The 11509-nt window shown below is 41.1% G+C and overlaps 1 protein-coding gene across 2 annotated transcripts; it reads right to left on the bottom strand.

Moving 5' to 3' along the window:
- Positions 1-9: 9 nt before the first annotated feature.
- On the bottom strand, positions 10-11046 carry CAPG (capping actin protein, gelsolin like). 2 transcript variants are annotated; one of them, XM_026671399.2, is made up of 11 exons: positions 10909-11046; positions 10335-10587; positions 8988-9022; positions 7013-7185; positions 6400-6554; positions 5342-5509; positions 4839-4988; positions 4187-4279; positions 2068-2200; positions 1393-1481; positions 10-1152 (listed from the first exon to the last, which is right to left on the bottom strand). In XM_026671399.2, the coding sequence occupies exons 3-11, from the start codon at positions 9008-9010 to the stop codon at positions 1087-1089; spliced, it is 1050 nt and encodes a 349-aa protein (XP_026527184.2). In that variant the 5' UTR covers positions 9011-9022; positions 10335-10587; positions 10909-11046; the 3' UTR covers positions 10-1086. The 2 variants fall into 2 exon arrangements, with proteins under 2 accessions (XP_026527184.2, XP_026527183.2); XM_026671398.2 differs by lacking the exons at positions 10335-10587; positions 10909-11046 and adding an exon at positions 10129-10321.
- Positions 11047-11509: the final 463 nt, after the last annotated feature.

Genomic DNA, 11509 nt, shown 5'->3' with positions numbered 1-11509 from the left:
TTTAAAAAAAAATTCTGGCAGGGGCAGGAAGGAACTGCTGCTTTTGACACTGACTCTATCAGCCCAGCTGTGGAATGATGCAATCTTGCTTGTCAGGGCCTGTCAAGCTAATCAGGAAAGCTTCACTGCAGCCTATAACTAGAAAGAGAAAGAGAGATGACTGAAAGATTAAGAATGCCTAGAGGGTGGATAAGAGCATGGCCTTTGCTGTTTTAAGACAGATGGAGTCAGATCCAACCTACCAGGCAACTTTCGATAGATCTTGAATGGCAACTTAACATGTCTGAGACTAGACAAGTTTCGGTCCTTGCTTCCGGCCAAAAGGATACGCACAGACTCCCTGCAGGACATCTGCCTCCCTTGCTACTCATCTTTCTTGTCCCACCCAGGTTGATGGTGGGGGGGGGTGTCCCTGGGTTCCAGCTGGGAAGAAAGACACAAAATGTCTTTTCCCAGAAAGTCATGGGAAAAGGAGGAACGTTATTAAAACCAGCATGAAATTATACAATTCTGGGTGTTCTTAGAATGATTTATTGCAAGCTGTCACTAGCAATGAAAAACCCCATTGGCTATGTTTGCACAACGCATCTAACCTGACAGGTGTGTTCAAACAAAATGTTAAACTTGGTTAGGATTAGAGCAGAGTTGATTGGTTGGGTCAAACCTGGTCTCTTTAGTTTCTGATTCAATATATTATGTGAAAACAGGAAAGGTATAATTCAGTGTACAAAGGCACTAATAAAGGAGGAGGCAAGAAGGAGCTATCAGTGAACTCCAATTTACATTTGTGCTGGTTAGGTTTTCCGTTGATGGTGGCAACAGCCACAACTTTCCCCCTTAATTCACAAAATGTTTGTTTCCAAGAACATGTTAATTGCTTATCAATTCTAGCTTGTAAAAAGAGGCTTACAATTGGGAGGAACTGATTAAAAAAATTAAGAGGGAGGGTCCCTCTAGTTAAGGTTGCCCTACTACTGTTATCACAATACTGAAGGCAATGAGGATACAGTGACTCTCCAATTTAATAAGGCTTGTTGGTTGATGGGGCAAAAAGGCACAATCACAGAGAACTGCCAGCATAAGCTTTCACTTCCAGTTTGTAAAGAATTGTTTGAAGAGCAGACTTTCACGGCCTTGGGGCAGGATCTGTACCTGGAACCAGATTAAAAGCAGGTGAGACACGGAGAAGACTAAAGGAAGCAGAGAACAAATCCTTCTCCATTTCTCTTTGAGAACCCTTCAGATGTTTGAGTTACACCAGTACATTGATGTTCTCCTCCAGACTTTTCATCCTAGACCTTCTCTGAGCCTGTCAGCGGAGGTGTGTCATTCTTTTATGAAAACTTTCTGGGCATTTTGAAGACTGTTTGCACAAGCTTGAGGGATCCTTACCTGAGTGTTCTGAGGATAGTTCATTTGTGAGATGAAGTTCTCTGCTACTCTCAGGGCCGCTTGTTGCTCTTGTTCATTTGCTTTGAGGCCTGCAGATAAAGATGAAGGAGGATGATAATTTACAAGAGCTGGGAGAGGGACCTTGGCCAACACTGGATTAGAAGAGCCAAGGTAGTCCTTTCAATAAAAGAGAAATGTCTATCATGTCCCACCACCTAATTATAAGTGCATCTGCTTATATGCAGGTGAAAGGCAGAGCAATCTCTTCCTTCCTTCCTTCCCTTCCTTCCCTTCCTCCCTCCCTGTCCCATTTTTTGTCATTCAGTTACTCAAGATGGTGGCACCCACAGCATCCTCTCCCTTTATTTTCCTCCATTCCCTGTGAAAGAGATCTTCAATAACTGAGGATGGATTTGAATCTGGACGTCCCTATTACTAGTCCAATATCTTAACCACTATCCAATCATAGAAATCATTGTAAAGAAAAAAGGGAAAGGAATGATGTCAAAGGTGGTGATGGCCAGAAAAATAAATAAATAGAAGCTGATGATTTGGGGAACATTGACCAGATTGTCTTCTGGTGTAAAAGTTTCTCAACTACTCTTCTACTCTTCACTGCATATATTTGTATTTATGGTTCCGAGAAGTTCTGAGACAACATATGATGGGCATTACCTTTCCAAACAAAGATCTTTCCGTGCTGCCCGTTGTCCAGGATGAAACAGTCATCTGTAATGAGCTGGTCTTGGAGGAATGGACTGGATTCGGAGACTTTAGTCAGACTCATTTTTCCCATCATGTCAGAGACCTCAGGATTGAGAAGTATAGAATTTACTACACTTAATGGAATCCAATAATCACAGGGTAGATGTCCAGCTTTTGAGCTTTATGGTGCATTTTTTTAAAGCCAGAATTTTCTCATCCACTAACCTGGAGACAGCGTAAAATGCCTGAACATGGAGCCCATTCCTTCCTATATTCTGTATTTCCTACATGCTGGACAGCATTTTAAAACTGAATCAATGCATCCAGAACTTCTAACAGCTTAATATCAAAGGGAAAATACCTCAGTGGAACCTTTGATCCAGTTGTTAGCAGCTGAAAATTGTGGTCAGAAAGCACTTTGAAGCAAGACCGCACCCTGACGTAGCATTCCCTAATTTCATATTCTACAGAAGTAACAGAAGAGTAACCCTCAGAATCAGTGTGGAAAACAGTTCTGAGAGCTATAGTAGAATTTGGGGGTTAGGCAAATCTATATCAAATCTAAATCTATATCAGAAGAATCTTTGGTCTAAGCAAGCATGATTGGGATGTTGTCAGGATTCCAGATCTCAGTGCGATGTGGTATACTGTAACTAGATCAATTATAGTCTCTGGGCTTAATGGTTTTAAAGGACAGAGTCTATGTATATGAATACACTCACTTGAAACTGAGTTCTACCACACATGGAGTCCCTGTCAGGGCTCCGGTAGTCCCCCATTTAAATCATGAGTCTCTAGCCTGATTTTCAAAGCTCAAAGAAGATTTGTTAGGAGAAGACATGCCGGTGCTGCCTGAGTGTAGCTGACTCTGAGATACATTCATTGTCACCCTTGACCCTGGTTTTCCCCCACCCCCTGGGTGTATCATAATTCATATTCTCCAATGGGACACATCCCATAGCCAAGAGTCATCAATCATACTCTCCAGTTAGAATTTTGCATGGCAGAAACTTTGGTCACCTGGAAACTATCTATGAAAACATCCATGGAAAGCAGTTTCGATTTTGCAGTTGCTACACTATTCCCCCCTCCCTTTCTGTTGGCAATTCTAAAAGACCAGAGAAATGCTTTATGAGTTGACAGTCCCCATATCTGCCTTTGGAAATAATCCGGGGGTCCTCATAATGCCCCCAGAAATCATAAATATGCAACAAAAGTGAGCAAAAAACAAAGATGGCTCAGCTAATCATAGAAAACAGCTATTCCCCCCCCCCACTGCCACATTTTTACTTCAAGATGAATGTGCATTTACACACATCTAACCCACAGACTGAAAATTGCAGCAAGTAAATGACACCGAGAAAGTCATTTGGGTTTATTTTCTGTTGAGGTTTGCTTGTAAGCTTAATGTTTTGTGGTATGGCAGGGCCGCCTGGAAGACATCAGCAAGCCTTCTCATTCCAGTGGCATCATGGATTTGTGGTTAGCCATCATTTTAAAGGCATACCATGTCCAGCGTAGGATTATACTGGGGCATTATAGTCGATTAAAGAGATAGTTAGATTTTTAAATTCAAATGTTCAACCACCAGCTAATAGGTTTCCCTCTCCAAGAAGGAGAAGTCAGTGGTGGTATTCTACCGGTTCTGCCGAGCTGATAGCGGCGATGAGCAGCGGAGACGGAACTGGTTCTCTCCACTGCTCTGCTGTTGGGCCTGCCCGCCCACCTGGGCTCCCATACTCATCTTGATCCTCTGAATTGGAAGCGCAGCTGCTTTGCGTGGCACAGAAGATGCCGCACGGCAGCTGCTGAAGCGACCGGGAGAGTGCAGGCTTGCAGGAGGTGAGTTAGAACGCCTCTGTGCCTGCGCAAAGTGTGTGTTTGGCACGTGCGTACACACAAAGTGTGCGCACATGATCAAAGCGCACCCACCAAGCCACACCCACTGAATCAGTGGTAAAAATATTTGAATCCCACCACTGGGGAGAAGGAGAGGATGAATGGATTTCAGAAGGTGCCCACAAGAGAACAATTTCCTGGAGACTCCATCCAACCTCAAGTAAAATTCTTCTCATTTTTTGGTTATTACCTTATACAATACTGCTGCAATAGCATTCTTCTGATCAGCCACAATATCTTCCTCAGCGGTGCCTTCTTTCAGAACTGGCTTAAGACCCAGAACCTAGAGAAATAGATCATGCCAATATCTCTTTGCATCAGAGTCCCTCCTGTATTGGAACCTCAGTGGGACCTTAACATGGTCCTGTTCAAATGCAGTGTTTGTCATGCAGCTGCTGCCAGAAATGTATTCCCATGTAGAAAGTACTTCTTCATCCATGTGCAATAGAAATGCACCAGGACACTGATTCTGGCTGTATCAACTACTAAAATGTAGTTCTTGGTACGAAAAAATCAATACCATGAATTAATCTAAAACAGCAACTTTGATTCCTGTGGTCCATCTCTGTATGAAACTCCTTGCCCGATGCTACAGTGATCCATGGATAAAGAATATTTCATAACTTTTCAGATACTTTTTGTACACCTTTTCTTGGAATCTTCTAATCCAGCCTTCTGATCCTGACTCATTTTTCAGATGAATTCTACAACTTCTACAATCCCCTGACAACAAGGAAAACTTTGGTCCAACACATCTGGAAAGGGGCAGACGAGGAAATGGCCAACCTAGATACTGATTTGCATCTACCCTTCATATTCTTTGTTCCCCACAAAAATCTTACCGCTGTCATCTCAGCTGGTTCTTCCCCATCCACAACAATCTCCATCTTTGCTTTTCCCTTCCTCTCAGTGTCTCGGATTGCTGTTGCAAAATCCCGAGCTTTGTTGCGCTCCAGAATGTTTGACTTTCCCCCATACCAGGTAAAGATTTTCTAAAAGGAAAAGTAGAAACCCGTTGTCCAATTTACAATAGACTACCAGCTGACTAACATCTAGCCATCACCTTTTAATTTCCCCACCATATATTCAACAGGAGTGTTGTGACTACAACTCCCACGATCTCCAATCCAAAGCCAGATTGGGAGATCTACAACCCTTCTTGGAAAATTTCCCTATATTAGCTTAGCCATGCATTGCCTTTGGAGGATGCATTGAACTACAAGCTAACAACATGGGCAATATGGTTGGGTAATATATGAGTCACAATGTCATGTGAACACTACCATGTACTGCCATGACATATATTCTTTTTCTAGCAGGTATATATCTCCTTTCTCAGACTCACCTCTCCCAGGTCCAGGATGAAGCAATCACCCGTATTAAAACTGGTCCAGCTCAGTTCTCTTTCCACAGCCCGGATATTCTTCTTTCCTTTCACTTGATAGAGTTGGTGCCTTGAGCTTTGCTCATGGTTGGTCTGGGTTCTGGTAAAGGCTGACTCCACACCGCCTTCCTATAGACCATAAACTGGGGTTGAGACAGGGGTACAGAGGCTAGATTTTGAAGATAGGGGTCAGGAAAGACTCTTTGGGACTATAGGAACCCTGGTGGCATAGTGGTTAAATGCAGCATTGCAAGTAAACTCTGCCCACAGCCTGGAGTTTGATCCTGACAGAGCTCAAGGTTGACTCAGCCTTCCATCCTTCCGATGTTGGTAAAATGAGGACCCAGATTCTTGGGGGCAATATGCTGACTTTGTAAACCACCCAGAGAGTGTTGTAAAGCACTATGGGGTGGTATATAAGTCTAAGTGCTATTGCTATTGACATCATCAGGACATCAAGGGGAAACCTAATGCTATAGAAGGAGCAAAGTGTTAAAGAGAAGTGAAGATGGTGGTTAGCTATAATCTACAGCTTTATTTGAATGTGTGCCTTATTTGCCTAGAAGCGAACAAAAAAATAAATCAAATGCAAGGGGTGGCTGTGAGTCATAGAAACCTTTTAGGATTTTTGACTGTTGTGTCAGGCACAAGGAAGCATAACGACTTTGTGAGTAGATCAAATTAGCTTCTCTACTATTGTTTTCTCCAATTTACAATAGAAGAAAATTTAAGCTAAACTTGGAGGAAATAATGGAAAGGAAATTGAGCAAAAAGAAAAAAAATAGAGAACAGTTTCCCAAGAAGTAAAAAAGGGAAGATGTCAGCCAACTGGACTCATATGAGCCTGATGGGGACTGAAGGAGATGTTGGTCTTCCACTAACTCCACAGCATAACTTTGTATGAGTGTACAGGTACAAATGTTTAACTAAGTGAAAGTTCTTAAGAGGCTCTAAGGTTTAGCAAGAGTGCTCTGGAAAGAGAGTAAGGTCTATAACTGGAAAAATGAGTCTCCTTTCACCTGGTATTTGATGCCGTGGGGAAAGTACTCCATGAAGACATCCGATTCATTCCCCTGCACTTCCCGATACTGAATCGGCTTCTCTTTTGGGATGGAGTTGAGGTGAGTGGAGAGCAAAGCACATGCTCCCTGCTCATCCCTGGAGGAGTTTTGACCTGAGACAAAGAGAGAGAGAGAGCATTACTTTGCAAGGAGGTATCCCAACCAGTTGAGTGATAGCCCCTAGGCAACTTCAGCTATCTCAGAAAGGGTTTTATGTGTCAGATTCTTACATCCTACTTTAAACCCCATATTGGAGGTAATAAGAAGCCACTTCTGAAAAGTCTTCATTCTTGCTAAAGGGTATTGTATTGCAAGTTGCATGATCACATCATTTGGTTCAAGAAATTGTCCTTGAAGCAGGTACCAATGGCTTACAAAACATACTAAGCCTTATTATGGTTTCTTTAATATTGGTTGAGTATGTTGTATTAGCTCAGCCCTTAGATCTGTGAAGCATATATTGTATGAAATGAATGCAGACAAATAGGGTTTATTCAGCAATAAGCTATAGAAATGCCTCATCCCCAGATAAAACTTGTTGACTTAAGGTTTATTTTGACCTTTTGCTTACCAATCCAAATATGCAGGTTGGAATGCCCATCTGGGCCATTATAAAGGACAAGGTATGAATCCCCAGAATAGAATTTGCCTTTCATCTCATCTGGAACAGAAACCGGCTTCATTTTCTCCACACGCCAGATGTGCAAGCCTGGTTCTTTTGCCGAAGCATCAAAGGCAGAACCACTACCAAACAGAAGGTTGGAGTTTATTGAATTGGAAGAAAGAGGAGAGGATAAATAGGAACCCACATTACGTATCTGATATTAACACAGTTGAGAAAGTCCAGAAATATTTCACAAGAAGAGTTCTCCACTCCTCTACTCGTTGCAGAATACCTTATGCCACCAGACTTGAAATTCTAGACCTAGAAAACCTAGAAATACGCCGTCTTCAGTCCGATCTAAGTATAGTATATAAAATTATATATTGCAATGTCCTACCTGTTAATGAACACTTCAGTTTCAACCATAACAATATAAGAGCAAACAATAGATGCAAACTCAAGGTTAATCGCACCAAACTTGATTGCAGGAAATACGACTTCAGCAACAGAGTGGTCAATGTCGGGAATACTCTACCTGACTCTGTGGTTTCTTCCCCAAACCCCAAAAACTTTAACCTTAGACTGTCTACTATTGACCCCAGCCCTTTCCTAAGAGGTTTGTAGGGGGTGTGCATAAGCGCACCAACGTGCCTACCGTCCCTGTCCTATTGTTTCTTTTTTATTTTTCTTATTGTATCCATTTCATGTTTCCATAACTATGTTTATACTTGTACCTGTTATCTTATAATTGCTTGACAAAATAAATAAATGAATAAATAAATAAATATCTAGAAAAGGAACCAAGAATCAAGAAGGTGGGATGAAAAAGAATAGAGCTTTGCAGTGCTCTTGACTTCAAGTTAAGAATAACAGAATAACACAGTTGGAATAGACCTTGAAGGTCTTCTAATCCAACCCCTGTTCAATCAGGAGACCCTATACCATTCCAGAATATCCTTCCATAAACCCACAACCAGCATAGGCAAAGTTGAAGAAAGATGGGACTGAAGTCCAATAAATCTGGGGGGTCTTCACCTTGGAGAAATCATAGGAGGGAAATCCAGGAGAACTAAGGAGAAATTTCTTAACAGTGAGAACGATTAATCAGTGGAGCAGTTGTTGGAGCTCCATCACTGGAGGCTTTTAAGAAGAGATTGGACAGCCACTTGTCTGGAATGATATAAGGTCTCCTGCTTGATCAGGGGATTGGACTAGAAGACCTCCAAGATCCCTCCCAACTTTATTATTCTGTAATTCTGTTGTTCAGATGAAAGAAAAGTACTGAGAGGGGGAACTACATGTTCAGATTTATCTGCTTGCTTGCCTGCTTGTTTTAATATAATTTCAAAGATCAAACAGTAACAATACATGGAAACGTTGCTTGATGCAATCAAACCTACTTCTTAAATAAAAAAAAACAATATTATTCAAACTTTCTTTCCTCAAAACATGCTTTCATTGTTAATTTTTCCTTTAAAGAAATGCCAGTATGGAACATATCCTGATAATTATCCACTTTGGTTTCCTGTTTCAAATATTTATTTTCACCACACATCTCAACTCTCCAAGACTATTCATTACCGAAGATAAGTTCAAGAAAGAAATTACAAGCAAGTTGGGAATAATTTGTATGTGGCCTCAAACCAGACTAAGAATATGTTTCAGACAAGGGCCTGGAAAGTTTTCTTGTAGGGGCAAGAGAGCAGATGCAATATTACACCCTTAACTAATGATTAACACTAATTCAATTTATATTCCACTTTTGAAACCAGAACAAGGATTTTCAAAATGGTAGATGGCTCTGAAAGTAAAACATAAATTTAAACCCAGCTGAAAAACCCCACAGTCTCATACAGACCACCTATAAATATTGTGATATTCAATTTTATTTATGAAATGGTTACTGGATTTTGATTGGATGAGAATAAAGGTTATTCCTCACCTTTTGGGGTTTGCTGTATACATGGCTCCAAGGATCTGGTGAGAAATAGCAAACATGATTAGGACTTTCATTAAATAGTAAGTATAGTTCATTGAATGTAAGAGTCCTAGTTTTCAAGAAGGAGGAGGAGGAGGAGCCAAACTGGAGCTGTGACCTTCCAAGACATATGAAAAGGTGTAGCATCAAACTGATACCATTATCACAACAAGAAACAACAGGAAATTAAATCACACTGACAAACAATAGTTTTAACTTTTGTGAACCCATTTCACGCAGGGGAAAAAAAGCCAGAATTTGCCCATCCTAAGAAGCAGGGCTTGAAGAAAGTAACATCTCCCATGTGAGCATCTTATTGGAATGGGATGAATGGATGAACAATAGGATAGATAAGCAAATCATTTTCCTCTTTCCCCTTTTCCAATTCTTGGTCTTACAACCAAAAGCTGCCCAGTAAAATGCTACTATCCTATGATCAGCTCAAATCATTTATTCACTTAACTGATTCCTGCTAAGTAGTTACCGAATTTAATTAGTGCTATTTGATCTATCTTATAATAAAGCAAGAAAAGATATCAAGATGCAGGATTCCTTTTTTCTTCCTTGCTCAGGTAACGCTGAAGATCATGGCTGAAGATTTGTACAAAAATGGTGGTATTAGGAGTTGGGAGGTATTCCATGCCACGGTTTGTAAAAGTCTGAGAACTTATTTCCAACAATTAATAGTGGAAAGTTAGAGAAAGTAAGTGCTCAAATTAGAAGCAGAGGGAATTATCTTTTGCAATGTTGGCTAAGTTATTGTTTTTAGAAGTCAAGGCTAATTCTGGAAAGAACCAAGGCTTATGGAGTAATTCCCACCTTATTCCCTGCACTAATAAATCCATTCCATAATAAATGCCATATTTTCAGATGTTTCCAGCGTTCAGTTGAACAGAATAAGATATAAAAGAAAAGCCACCCAGAACAGCTGAATCCACCCAACCTAGCTGTTTGCAAAGTCCTTAGTTGGCCAATCTGAGGTTCAGGGTTAGTTTTTTGTTTTTATTTCTGTAGTTACAGGCTGAGCCAACTATTTCAGCTTCACCTTTGTCACCCCTTTTAACATCAGCACATACGCCAAGAGAAAAAGATTGTGTGCACTCACCAAGGCCGTCGCTCACCAGCTCCCTGTATAAACAAGGCTCTCCACCACTGAAATGTGAAATTAGATTAGATTTCCTGGGTGGAGACTTTTCTTGACTCTCTCTAGTCAAACTGCTCAGTAACCTAACTTCTTTGTGGCTGCAGGCGAAGGGGAGGGGAGAGGAAAGGCAGAGATTGCCACATGTAGTTAAAAGGAGGGTGACTCACTTTGGTTCCGATTAGCAACTCATAGCAGCCTTCCCGTCAGGCGCTCTCTGCATCATCCGTTGGGTTGTCTCTCATGGCCTCTCACGGCAGTCTCTCGGGGAAACGACTATAAAAACGCCCTGAAGCATGTCAAGTATACATGAAAAGGCATACCGGAGGAGACAACCCACTGCAATTTTTATGAAGGTAAACCAGAAGCACAACTGGTTCAGGTTTCGATTCTTCCATTGGATGCTTGGCACATTCTGCAAACCTGAGTTAGGAAGGAATCACAGTGACATGAAAATATTTAGAGATATTGAGGCCAAGGATACTACAAAGCCTCCGTCGTCTAGAATTTCAGTTGTTTCTACTTCCAGATGGACTGGGCATTGTCCCCAATAATGTTTCTGTTCTATTCTACTCCCAGTATAAATTTTTAAAGTATTGTAACAAAAGCTGATCCCACAGCCAGGTACCAGCTTAACTCCTTAGTATTTTTTGTTTCCTGGGATGTCCCTTCTGCATCAGGCTTATGATTCTCCTTCACTGTATAAGAGCACCTAACGAGAGTGAACACATGCAAAAATCACACCGTTTCGTGGTCTCTGCAGCAGATCTGAAAAGGTTACAGTTAATGCATGATGTTGTATTTTTCCTCAACCACAAGATGTCATCCTCTTCTCAAGTAAGGTATTCAAGTGGAGTAAACAATGTGGAACTTTATGGTGGATGTAAGAGCAAACTTCAGTAACTTTAGTGAGTAAAGAAGACCAGACAGAGCTCTCTCTCTCTCTCTGTGTGTGTGTGTGTGTGTGTGTGTGTGTGTGAGAGAGAGAGAGAGAGAGAGAGAGAGAGAGAGAGAGAGAGAGAGAGAGTTCTGTGGTTAAGCACGTCATCAGTTTAAAGTTGTTGTGGTGTTCCTAATCCAACCCCTCTTGAATTCTATTGACTCTTATCTGGCCCAATTGAACGTTGAACTTTAGTTGTCCAGATTCTTGTGTATAGGCTTGAATAAATCTTCTATGCTGCAACCTTACAAAGGGTCCTGAACAATGTTATTCTTCTTTTTCCTTCTTTAATATCATGTTCTGCAGTGTAACACCATCTCCAAGGCATCAGGGTGGAGAAAGCTAGCTTATTATATCTTAGCAAGATTAATGGTGATGTTTACACAACAGATTTAATCTAGTTAC

This window comes from Notechis scutatus, chromosome 7 (genome assembly GCF_049901735.1).
Source record: "Notechis scutatus isolate UNSWTSFEM ecotype Mainland chromosome 7, rNotScu1.2, whole genome shotgun sequence".
NCBI classification, from domain to species: Eukaryota; Metazoa; Chordata; class Lepidosauria; order Squamata; family Elapidae; genus Notechis; species Notechis scutatus.
Note: the sequence above shows the minus strand (reverse complement) of the source record. Positions and strands in the feature narration are given on the sequence as shown.